Source organism: Cucurbita maxima, unplaced genomic scaffold (assembly GCF_002738345.1).
Source record: "Cucurbita maxima cultivar Rimu unplaced genomic scaffold, Cmax_1.0 Cma_Scf00012, whole genome shotgun sequence".
In the NCBI taxonomy this organism is placed as follows: domain Eukaryota; kingdom Viridiplantae; phylum Streptophyta; class Magnoliopsida; order Cucurbitales; family Cucurbitaceae; genus Cucurbita; species Cucurbita maxima.
In genome coordinates this window covers 3,863,688-3,876,708 of record NW_019272028.1, presented here as the reverse complement: position 1 = coordinate 3,876,708, position 13,021 = coordinate 3,863,688, and the positions used below count along the sequence as shown (strand labels likewise).

At 30.7% G+C, this 13,021-nt stretch overlaps 2 protein-coding genes across 3 annotated transcripts in view; both read right to left on the bottom strand.

Moving 5' to 3' along the window:
- The window catches only part of LOC111487853 (eukaryotic translation initiation factor 3 subunit J-like), a 7,632-nt gene extending 7,249 nt beyond the window's left edge, over positions 1-383 (bottom strand). For both annotated transcript variants that reach the window (XM_023135410.1, XM_023135412.1), the window contains exons 1-2: positions 217-383; positions 28-119 (exon numbers count right to left, since the gene is read on the bottom strand). The gene's annotated coding sequence lies outside the window, so the exon portion shown is untranslated. The remainder of the gene's footprint in view (positions 1-27; positions 120-216) is intronic.
- Positions 384-10,739: 10,356 nt separating this feature from the next.
- LOC111487852 (transcription factor MYB20-like) lies at positions 10,740-12,012 on the bottom strand. The gene is made up of 3 exons (XM_023135409.1): positions 11,806-12,012; positions 11,590-11,719; positions 10,740-11,383 (listed from the first exon to the last, which is right to left on the bottom strand). Exons 1-3 carry the CDS (start codon positions 11,936-11,938, stop codon positions 10,825-10,827), a joined length of 822 nt encoding a protein of 273 aa, XP_022991177.1. The 5' UTR covers positions 11,939-12,012; the 3' UTR covers positions 10,740-10,824.
- Between the last annotated feature and the right edge of the window lie 1,009 nt (positions 12,013-13,021).

The window sequence follows — 13,021 nt, the reverse complement described above, 5'->3', positions numbered from 1 at the left end:
AAAAAAAAAAAAAAAAAGAATTATCACCTCCAAGCGTCCGGAGGCCGATGGTCGCTCTAGAGATTGTTAGGGCAGACGAGAGGAAACGGAAGCAGTAAAGCGACCAAAAAAGGTATTCTCTGTGCAAACAATGCAAAAGTTACTGAAATTCAAATAACCTAAAACGGCAGGCAGCAAAGAATCTGTGGCCCAAGCGGAAAAGGAAAAAATGCATACCTCGGAGGAATTGAGTGATGAAGTGGAATTGTGCAAGGAAATGGAGAGATAAACCCTAGAAGAAGGTTGCCCCGCAGAATTCAAGAATTGGAAAATAAAGCGAAAGAGAGGAGAATCTGGAAGGTTCTGTTCTGGTGCGCGGGGGAAAGTTGGAGCTAGGGCTTGAATGGAACTTGAGCCTGAGACGGAGAGGGAGCGAGAATCTTTGAACAATTGGGCTCCTCGCATCGTACGGCGCTTTGTGAATAACGGCCTTGAGTTGGCCACGTAATCGGCCCAACTATCCCAACTCATTGGGCCGCAATTTTTCCCACTTCCTTGAGATTTTCGTACGGTTGGCCCAAACATCTTGTCCAAAATAAGGTTATATAATTTGTTCAGTTAAAAATAAAAAATAAAAAATATCTTTAAACTTACAGTAACATTAATTTTCTTTACCTTTATGAAAAAATTTACTATCAACATACGCAACATCTCCTAAATTATTTACCAATATTGTAATTTTATTTTAAAAATTTAACTATAAAGATATTTTTCTATTTTTTTAAAAGTTTTTTCTTTTTTAAATTAAAGGTATTAACCAAACTTTTGTAAATTTAAGGGTATTTTTGAAACAGTTTTAAAAATTCAATCGTATATTTGAAACAAAGTATTAACCGTTTTCATCCAAAACTGACTGTTTTGAAAATTCAATGGTATATTCAATGGTCAATCCATTTACTTCTCGCTTCTAAGAGTAAAGATTATCATGTATACCACATTCCAACATGTTTTATCCTAACTCACATGCATTCTATAAAATTTCTTAGAAGGTCACCTATCATATAACAACTGCTCCAAGCAAACCATACTATGATTGATCCACCTAAAAGGAAAAGTGCATCTTATTGGTATAAGTAGTAACCTTCACTCCTTTAAGTTTTTCTTACTCATCCTATCATCGCAGTCGCTATCATTTTGATGCGGTTTCTATTCATTCATGTACCTCTCATTTACTTTAGTGTCACATACTCACCAGCTTCCACCTTGGTTCGTCACCAAGTCACGTCTTACTAAGGGAGACATTGCTTTGATATCATTTATAACTTAGTACTATTCTTGCCCAACCACGTTGTGAATAACTAATTTTGTGAACATTAATTTAAATAAATTGGTGAGAATGTTTAAAATTATATTAAAGAAAAAAAAGCATTAAAAGTAAGTGAGGCTGCCGACAAATAGAATTGATTAAGGAAAACAATAAGGTGTAATACGTGTAGGGATTAGATTATGTGGGCTTAATTTAGTGATTAATTATAACTAAGCATCTCATGATAATGGAAGAATATTGCAATTGATTATAAAATGGATAATGCCTTTTTTTATTTTATTTTATTTTTTTATATTTAAGAAAAAGTTTCTTATATTTCGACTTTACAATGTTCAAGAACATTGTAGAACAAACCCATTTCAACTTTTTTTTTTTCAATTAAGAAAAAAAAAAAACCTTTTCTAATTTCAACCCTCATCATTCAACTTTTAAAGTGCTCCACAACGTTTCTAATTTTTTTTTTTAATTTTTATTTACCAATTTTTCGAAAACAATTCTCTTCGAGTACTTATAAAAATAAATGAAAAATTTTGCGAGAATAATAATTGAAAAAGGTGGTGAGGACAAATGCAAAAGACTTCTCTATCTCGTCCCATAGACATCTAATCCGTTTTAATAAACATCAACCTTTGCATTAAGTCTAATTACTCACGAGATGAGGAGTCATGGGATCAAAAGTCTTGTAACCGCCCAAACTCACCACTAATAGATATTGTTCGCTTTGGCCCGTTATGTATTGTTGTCAGCTTCACGATTTTTAAAACAGTTCTACTATGGAGTGAGTCTAGCCCTACTATGACCAATGTCTTGCATCAGTAGATGAATGCCTATGATACCATTTGAAATGGGTCAAAGCAGACAATATCTAGCAGTGAGCTTGAGTTGTTACAAGTTCACTTCTCGTTTCATGCTAGCCACAATTTTATAATTCATCGAGTGCACGTGAGCATAGTTCTTCAAGGTAAAAATTACTAGAAATTAGATGAAACTAAAACCCGAGGATAAAAAAATCAATACTGAATCTCTAGACAACCAATGATGGAGTTGCAATTGTTGTTTGTGTAGGAGAGTAATATTCAAAAGTCCAAAAGGTGAAAGCTAAAAAGTTAAAACCGCGTTTGATGAACGATGTGGGAGTTTGTGGGGCATATCGTAGAACACACTCTATTAATAAATCACAATCACCGACTTCTACATATGAACACATTTTGATTCACACTTAGACCAAAAAATTTTGCCAAAACTGTTCCTATCTCTATCCAATAACATTATAAAGAAATTCGACTCGGGTATTGACTCGACCTCTACAATTAAACTTTTAAAGGTCGATAGTATAAACGTCCGAAAGTTCAAGTAAACCAATCGACAAGTCTTTATCTTAGTATTGCTTCCATAGTCTTGCCAACGTGAACGACTATCTCACGTCACTCTTGTTTAATTGTTACTATAAACGATCGATACATAAAATATTAACTCGTTGAGCACGAGATGACAGAATTAATACGTCATTATAGCCATTAACGAACACGTCGAGGGTGTGGGAGAGTGAAAAATCACTCATTTCGTAATTGATTTCAGTGAGTTCATGATGAAATCCCAGATATACACACACCTTTTTCTTTTTCTTTTTCATTGAGAAGAGGAAGAAGAAGAAGAAATAAGATTTGAAAGTGTCACCAGTGGGGTACCTAAGGCAATTGTCAAAGCCAATGAAAAGAGGGCACGTGGGACAACCGACCAATGGCAACCGCCCCAATGAAGAAGAAGTGGGTGACAAACAATCATAGAACATTTAGGTATGGATGGTCCAACTTCTTCTGTCTCTGCAAAAAAAAAAAAATAATAATAATTAATTAATTAATTAAATTAAATCCTTTTCTTTTTTCTTTTTTATTCTACCAAACTTTTCCAAGAAATATGGCTTTTTTTTATTTCTTCTATTTTTTTTTGTTTAAAATAATTAAATATTATTATCTATACCAACAAGATGCACATTTTGTCGATATCTTAATCATAGGAACTTCAAGGTCAAACTAATTATATATTGGGTCATCTTCTAAGAATCTTCCTATGATGTAGTTGAGAGGATGAACCATGTTAGAATGACTCGTGTTGATCTGTGAAGATGGTTTTCACTTTTAGAAGCAAGAAGTAAGCAACATGACTATGTTGCATTAGGTGCCAAATTCGGATTCTAAATCTTGATCTGAATTCTGGGAATAGATCGTTACCGTGCATTTTTCTCCCTAGTTTTATAAACCCTAATAGCGAGGGATACATACAAACCCCATTTAAGATCTTTTCAAAAAAGTTTGACTATCGTGTTTTAAGAAATCATGAAATTAGAGTCGTGTATACTAGAAGTGTTAATGTACGTGTAAATTAGCGAGAATTGGTACTCGGGTTGATGAAGCGAAGAAATTAGGCACACAAAAACACAAGAAAAGATGGATCACGAGAGTACTTCATAGCCAAATTGGTGAAAAAGTTTGAAAAAGAAACGTCCATCAACTTTCAATTAGAATAATTGAAGATTCTAATTGTTTTAGGACTTCAAAATCAACTTCCTAAACCTATAAAACTAGCCTCTAGATGTGCGATTGTCGTTTTAGTTGGGTTTAATTGACTTAATAAAGTTCGTAGTCAAGGATAATTGACTTTTAATGCATCGATGTATTCGAGGTTTAAAAGTACCGTTAGGTGTAAACGAAAATGTCAAAAATTTTAAATTTATAAAAACGTAAGAAAAATTATCGATAATGTTAAGAAGACCTGTGTTGGCTCGTGGGAATAATCTTTCACTTTAAGAAGCATGTCACAATCATCTCGATATGCAAGTTTAATCAAATTCATGCTTAAAATAAAAAAAATTTCGCCCCGGTACTCCTCTCTTTTATTTTCCTTTGTTGCTTAGAAATTTCCTTACTACACTAATAGATATTGTCTGCTTTGACTCGTTATATGTCGGCATCTGTCTCACGGTTTTAAAACGCGTTTACAATTGAGAGAATCTAGCCTTACTCTGATAAGTGTCTTGCACCGTTCGGTGGTAAGCTCTGATACCATTTGTAACCACCCAAACTCACCGCTAACAGATATTGTCCACTTTAGCGTATCGTCATCAGCCTCACAGTTTTAAAACGTGTGTTACTACGGAGAAATTTGCACACCCTTATAAGAAATGTTTTGTTCTCCTCGAACCGATGTGAGATCTCACAATGCAATCCCTCAATTTCTGAGATATAAAGTAGTTTTAATACTAAAAAATTAATTAGAACGGTTCTAGGAGCACGTTATCTATTGCATTTAAAAACAATAATATTATCTCAATGAATATGATCAATACTTAGACTCTTTGCATCATATGTAACAAAGAGTTAATTAATACTTTAATATTTACGATCCATAATACAAAAGTTAAGAGATCATATATTATGTGTGACACGTTCGATCTAATTATATTTTAATGGTTTTATATCATATTTTAAAGATAAATATAGTGACGAAAGTTGCTTAACATCGATTGAACGGATAGCAAAGTCAATATTCACCTCGATTTTTAAAAAATTAAAAATAATAGTTATGTTGTAAAAGAAACCAATAATTGGTTGCTTGGTCCAAGTAATTATGGGGAATGGTCAATTAATTAGTTGGGAAGCTCTAAGTTTGGACCAATAAAAAAAAAAAAAAAAAAAAATCAACTCTTTTTAATATTAATAAAAACATTCAAACAATAATTTTTTAATTCGTCGTTCAAATATTGAAACGTGTATAAAAAAAAGATATTTATGAGTGAAAAATAAAATTTAAATTGCAAATTGCAATTTTTTATTATTATACATTATTGGATTTGGAAATAGAAAATATTAAATAACGTTTTTTTTTAATGGCAAGTTGCAAGATATATATATATATATATATTTAATATTTTCTAAACAATAAAAAAAAAATTTGGGTTGGATTAGTGACTCGAGCAACCTGTATAGAGTTCGGGTTGGGTTATCAAATTATTTTTTTAATTATTTTAAAAAAAAATCTCTTTATCCACCGTACATATTATTTCAATAACTAAAATCTCATAAAGTTCAATATCAAACATTCAGAAGTCACAATGTATCACTAACATCGGTTACAAACTTCAAATATTTTTAATTATTTATAATAATATTAGAAGTGGAGTAAGGTTGGGTTGGATTGTAACCCTATTTTCGAGTTAGTCTGGTTGAACTGATCAAAAAAATATTCATCTGAGAACGGATTCGAATTTTTTGTTTTTTAAAAATTCAACCCAACTCAACTCGAAATTTCTTTTTTAACCCAACTCAATTTTTATGATTTTGGTGATATAGATATATAAAATTTAAAATCTAAATTAAAAAAGAATAAAAGAAAATTAAAAAATTGTAAAAGAAAATTTGATTCCCACCTTCAACCACTAAGTAAATGCCAACTCATCCATAATTTAATAAAATTATACAAATGCCCTTCATCTTATATTATTTACTATTTAAGCCATTGGGCATCATGGGCTACATGTGAAATTTAATCCCCAGGAACTCCGACACAACAATATTATTTACTCGTCCTAAACTGCCTATAAAATGGAGACGGTCCCACTCACATGCTTCTAAAGATCACCCGATAAAAAATTATAATTATTTTATTTATTATTATATCTTTAAATTCACTCTCATTCAATTGGGTCTCGATCTATTCATGTACCTTTCTTTTAATCGGTCGGCCTCTCATTCATTTATTTAATTTTTTTTATATATAAAAAGTTTCCATCATTATTATTGAGAAGAATAGGAGTAATTTTGATTGGGGAATTATGGTGTTGGCTGAAAAATTCAAGCCATTATTTTTCAATATTCCCATTTAAAATTCTATTAAACATAATAAAAATTGTATTTTTTTTAAATAAATAAATAAATAATTATCGTCTGATTTTGACATATATTTTATTTTCAAAAACTTATATTTCCATTCCTCTCACTATCATAAGCTGTCTCGCATTTTCTTTTTTATTTTACAAAATATATATTTAAGTCTTTTTCCTCATTATGGTAAATAATGGATGATCACCATTATTTTCTACTTAAAATTATTGTTATATAAATTTTAAATACAATAATATCCTTTTTATTTACTAATAATAACATTATTCTACCTTTCATTTTTGTTTAAGAAAAATATTAAATACGTGTCTAAATTTTCATTAAATAAAGCTTTAAATGAAAAAAAAAAAAAAAAGACTTTTTTCATAGAATTAAAAAATTTGATAATATATTTTAATTAGCGTTTATGACTAAAATTAATCGATAATTTAAACATTTAAAACGACTTGAGAAGAGGGCGATAAAGATGTGGCAACTCAATATAAGAAGTCAAAGTGACATTATGAGCATTGAGTTTGGTAGCCTCACGCTTGGTTTTGCCTTTATTGTAATTTACAACGTTATAATCATGTTTAAGTGGCCTTTTGTTTGGTATTAGTTTATAATTCAATGAATAAGATAATTTTATTATTTAAAAAACCTCAATTTTTTTAATTGAGATTTCTAATTTGAATATAACTCAATTGATTAATATATATTTATATATTTTTTCTTTAGAAAAATGATACAGTTTTGAATGTCTCGATCTAAAAGAACAACCAATACAAATATACTCAACTGTTAAAATAAGAAAAAAATTATCCTTATATTTTGTATTTTGTCTAAGAAATACACTCAAACTTTTAAAAAAATTTAAAAAATATTTGAAACATCAATATTTTTTAACAAATTTAAAAAATATTCATCAACTTTTAAAAATAATAATAAAAATTTAGAGATAATTTATGAAGTGTAATAGACCATTTAAATTTTTTATAGCTATTAAGAGGGTTAATACTACTTTTAAAATTTTATATATACTTTAAAAATATAATTTTAAAACATTAGGTATTTTTAAAATTTTAAAAAAATATAAGAATATTTCTTAAAAAAAATTGAAATAAAATTTATAAGTATTTTTATTAATTTAGAATTTTATTGATAAGGTAAGGAAAAAAACAAAATAGTAGATGACATGCGGACGAAAGAATGACGTAAATAAGAGAAAAATATATATTAAAGAAAAAGAAAGTCAATTACGCGTCAGTTTAAGAAGAAGCCATTTGTAATAAATACCAACGGACTTTTTATTTATTTATTTAATAATAATAATAATAATTATTATTATTATTTTAATTTTGGAGATTTTGGATGTGGTCCGAAAGTGATAGCGCACTATACCACATATAAATATAAAGAACTATATATTTAATGTATTCCGACATTTTCACACGAAGCAAGGAAAAAGACATTTAATACCAAACTATATGATTATTTTACTTTATAATAAAATTATTTAAAAAACCTAAATATATTTCATAAATTAAAAAAATTAAACCCAACCAAGTCATTTTTTATTCTCATTTATTTGTTAAATTAAAAATGTGACTTTTTGGGAATTGAGTAGGTACGTCTTATTTTTTTTATTTTATTTGATGATGATAAAATATTTATTTATTTTACAAAAACCTTTACTATCAATGGCACAATTATATTATTACATTTTCTTAAATAATTACTATATTTTAATTTAAGATATTATATAAAATACGGGTCGTTAGATTTTGAAATGTTTTATTTTTACCTTTAAACTTTAAATTTATCTAGAAAATTAAGATCGCTAATACATGCATGACATGACTAATACGTGCGAAAACATTTATTTAAAATAGTTCATAAAAGGTGTAATGTCACTGCCCGTATGTTATTTGTTTGCCAACGTGACTTCTGTTTATCATTTGTAACATCATTCACGTAAGTTGGTGGGGCTAGTTTTTTTTGTTTGTTTTTGGTCCTGATTCTAATGGTAGTCCTATTTTTGGCTAACAATTGAACTCACGAAAGGATGCGACAATCAAATAAGTAACCAACGGATTCTAGGAAGTAATAGTTGTAGGGATTGTTTGGATTTGCATGCATGCTAGTAAAACCAAACCGTAGGTGGATAGATTTGGTATGAACTTAGCCTAGGATAGTTGAATAAGAATTAGAATAGTCACACTCGTTATTCGCATGGCTGACTTATTACTTACATGATGTAATGGACTGCTCTTCTACTGCTTGTACGTAATCATACCGAAACAAATGATGGGAATTTGTGTATCTGCGTTCCAGGTGCTTGATGGATGTTATCACCCCATTTGTTCTTCGATTCCTTTCCAACGACGTTTTTGCAGCACTTGCTTTGGTGTGCTTTCTCTCATGGGTCGTAATGGCAAGAAAACCTACACAAAAAGATGGTCGTAAGAAGATGATAACTAAGAAAGGTTTAAAATAATTGAAAGTTACTACCTATACCACCAAGGTGCACATTCATCGTGTCCTTGTTTTGTTATTTAGTTGAACGGGTTAAGATAAAGCTATAAGAACGGTCAAAGTCAACTAAAATACAAACAAACATGATAAGATAATTCCTTTACAAGACCGGGAGGTATATTGACTTAATCCAAGCTTTCACATTGACTAAGAGTGTAGAAAGAAAAACTTTGGTCTTTTAAGTTCCTTATGAGATAGAATCCTCAACCATTCTTTCAACACAAACCACTACTTTGTCGCTAAGTTCCTTCTCTTTTCCATGCTTTTTTAGCTCTTACATGTCGTCAAGTCAACGGATGTAATCAAATAAAAGATTGCCTATTATTACTAGAAAAGGGCTCATCACCAATTTGATCTCTGTTTGCTTCTATTCCATTAACACGTTCATACGCTCGAGAAACAAACAAGTATAAGACATCGAATAAAAGTTTCGTTCTTAAATTGTTATGTTTGTGTTTCATGAGTTTGTATGTCATTGTCCTAATAATGACACTTTGAAAATCTAGTAGCTCGCTGGGCCGCTTCAATGCTTAATCTTTTAGTTTACTAAGTCCTACGAGATCACTTGACTCACATGTTTTGTGACAAATTAAGGACCATGAGAGCGCCTAATTATCATGTTATAAGCTATATCACGCCCGCTTGAATGTCTAGTAGGTGAATTGTATTTGACTAAGAGAATGCCTTACGTTTGAACTTTGATTTTATGTTACAACATAATTAGTGAAACCGGTAGAGAGAGTTAATCATAATACCCTAGAACTCTCGTACACCCTAAAGGGTAAGAGATCTAATTAAGCTAGACAATACCATCCTACTTACGAGCCACGAGTTGCAAGGACGTTAGACATGTCGATAGTCTTATGTTATGTGGGGAGGTTGAATGTAAAAATTGCTTTTTTATAGGGTTATGATTTATAGTGAGTTATTTATTGAGTATATTTATACAACTACTCGTGCTATTTTATCTTTCTTGCATATAATACTTGAGATATCGGGTGATGACAATGACGTGAAAGAATGGGGTGGTTAGGGAGTCTATTAATTTTAAAAAAAAAATCTTTTAAAAAAGTAATTGTCGAAGCTTAACTTAATATAAAAATAATAATAATTCATAAATAATTTTGTAATGAAAATAACATTTGATACTTTAAAATTTAAAAAAGATTTGATCGATAATTAAATATTTTAAGACAGAGATATTTTTGTATAATCCAACATTATTAATATATTTCCTTGGAAATTTCTTGTACTTAATTTTCATCATCCTCAACGCCAACATTTTTTTTTAATAAAAAATAATGACTTTATTTAAATTACTTTTCTTTTATTTATTTATTTTTTAAATGAATTCCTATCATTAGTTTGCATTTTTTATTCACAAGTCATTTACTTAACTCAGTCAAATGGATTAATTAAAAGTTGATTAAATTAATTAGTGATAATTTATTATATATATATATGTGTGTGTAAAAATCCCTCATTTAAAAAAAAAATTATATATAAAAGAAAAAAAAACAAAGCTTTAATGTCATTATCTATTATAATTTTCCAACTCACGTGAATCTTTTAATATATTTTTATATAACAAATTGGTTAGGTGAATTATATAATTAGTTTATTTTTATTGTTTTTTTTTTAATTTAATTTAATTTTTAGTGGATAATAGTGTTGATTTCCATTTTTTCTTTTTTAAAAATATTTAAAATGATTGAGAATATATGTCTTTCCAAGATTAAAATATAAATTTTATTTTATTTTAATATATTAATTTTGTTGAATTTAAAAAATCAATTTTATTATTTAAATGGTAATAAAATTCAATAATAATAATAAAAAAAAAGTTAGTTGATCCTATCCAAACATATCTGGACCCTTCTTTGCTGAATTAAGGATGTTTTATTCTATCAGTTATGGAAGTTGAACATCGTTTCGAAAACCACGATTTCGTTAGTTTCGGTAAAAGAGAAACGAGACAACTTTTTATTTGGTAATTCAATCGATTATCACTCCTCGAACAAAAAAAAACGTTTAAATATGGAAATTTGATATTATAAACTTTATGAATTCGAAGAGAACAAAGCGAACAGATGGTGATTTCTTTTCTTAAGAATTATTGATGATAAAATCCCAACCACCAAAATCATCCTCCAAAAGCTCATCCACTAAGCCATTTTCACAAATATTTGGCCATTCAAATTCAGGGAACTCATTCACCAAATCTTGAAGCAAATTGGCTGCTGATTCCGAGTGTGAGCAAAATGAAGAAGAGGATGAGGGGGTGGAAGAGGAAGGAGTTGAGATTGTTGAAGAAGAAGAAGCACATGGGACTACCACTTCTTGTGGTGGCTCGATTAGTGACACGTCTTCTTCCATGCAAAACCCATCTACGAGTAAGTCCATCACGTCGGTTTCATCGATCACTGTCTCTTTATCATGTTCTTTCAATGCTCGTGACGGTGATGGTAATGAAGGAAATTGCTGTTGTTGAGACTTTTGGTCGTTCTTATGAGCCAAATGGGCGTCATCAGAAAGTGGAGAAACGGGCTTGTGAGTTTGAGGATCGATTCCCATCTTTTTTAGCTTTTTTTTTATGTGGGTGTTCCAATGGTTTTTTATCTCGTTGTCTGTTCTTCCTGGAAGATGAGAAGCAATTTTTGACCACCTATCCAAAAAAGAGTAAAGAGTTAAAACCCGTTATTAAAAGAGCAAAATGTCAAAATTGCCCCTTGTTTTGAGAAGAAAAACAACATGCCATCCATGATTATACCACATGACTCAAGCCTGCAATTGTCAAATAAAAACTCTTTCTCTCTCTCTCTCTCTTAATTTCTCTTAAAAAAAAAACAAAAAATTCAATGAAATATTTACCTATTACCCATATGAGAATGAAGATCAATCACCATTTTCTCCTCGTATTCCGACAAGAGGCCTCGTTTTAGATCGGGCCTAAGGTAATTAGTCCATCTAAGTCTACAACTCTTCCCGCATCGCAACAATCCTGCAAAACCCCAAAACATAGCTCAACGAGTTAAACACGGTATCAACGTCTAAACTGAACAATTTCGGGGGGTCGGGATTCGAGACCTGCAAGTTTAGGGACAGCCCTCCAACAGCATTGACCATTGGTGTGGAGGAAGTTGATGAGCTTCTTGTCCTCTTCAGCAGTCCATGGCCCTTTTTTCAACCCAACTTTATCACAACAAGGTTGCCTTCCCATAATTCTAAATTCTCTCTTTAATTTCCTAGAGAGAGAAGAAGAAAATGAAGAGAGAGAAAAATTTATAAACTCCTAATGGAACTAACATTTATGTCTGTATGTGTATATATATATATATATATTATATATATATATAATGGATGGAGCACTTTGGCCTAGCTAATGAAGCCAGGTGGCAACTTCCTTTTCTTTTTCCACAATAAAATTAAATAATTAATATACTCCCAAATTTCTTTCTTTTTTAGTGTTTAATTTTGGAATTTTCTTTAAAATGCAGGCTAGTTTGCCATTAAAACAAAACCCACCCTTCCTTACCACTTTGGATAGTTGTGAAGTTCGGTTGAAGTCCCTAAATCATACTTGAAGCTGTTGGATGACTTCAAAGGAGTCGAACCTCGATTAAGGGAAGGCGTGCTTTGTTCGAGGGGAGGAGTCGGATGATGAAAGTCCCACATCGGCTAATTTAGAGAATGATCATGAGTTTATAAGTGAGGAATACTAACTCCATTGGTATGAGGCCTTTTGGGAAGCCCAAAGCAAAGTCATGAGAGCTTATGCTCAAAGTGGACAATATCATACCATTGTGGAGAGTCGTGTTCATCTAACAGAAGCTAGTTCAATTTTGCCCTTTAAAATCCAAGTAAACCTATGTGAGTTAACGACATCGAATTAGCACAGATCAAACAACCTCATTTAGCTACTATGTGTAAGTAAACCTATCATTTTTCTTATAATATTTTGGTTTTTTGAAACAATGATCTCAAAACCTTTTGGAAATATCAAAATGACTTCAAGTGGGTAACCAGTTGTAGGATTGGGTCTAAAAATGTCAAACAAGGTTAAAAACCGGTATCCTGAGTCGAAAGCGCTAAACAAAAGTTGCGGAGCAAAGTCGAATAAAGTTTTAGGCCCGAGATTGGTAAGGAAGACAAAACGTTGGATTTTCGAACCCTCTCAGATCTGAGTGTTTACGCCCTTACAAACCAAACAAACACCATAAACGGGATTAGGGGGAGGAGGAGACTCAAAAACGGATGAAAAAGGACATTGAAACGACGTGACTGAGGAGAGAGAGTCGCCGAA

Coding starts and splice junctions, on each gene's coding strand:
- LOC111487852 (XM_023135409.1), bottom strand. CDS start 11,938: ATGGGAAGGCAACCTTGTTGTGATAAAGTTGGGTTGAAAAAAGGGCCA. Junction 11,720..11,805: donor GGCTGTCCCTAAACTTGCAG/GTCTCGAATCCC, acceptor GGGGTTTTGCAG/GATTGTTGCGATGCGGGAAG. Junction 11,384..11,589: donor CATTCTCATATGGGTAATAG/GTAAATATTTCA, acceptor TTTTTTGGATAG/GTGGTCAAAAATTGCTTCTC.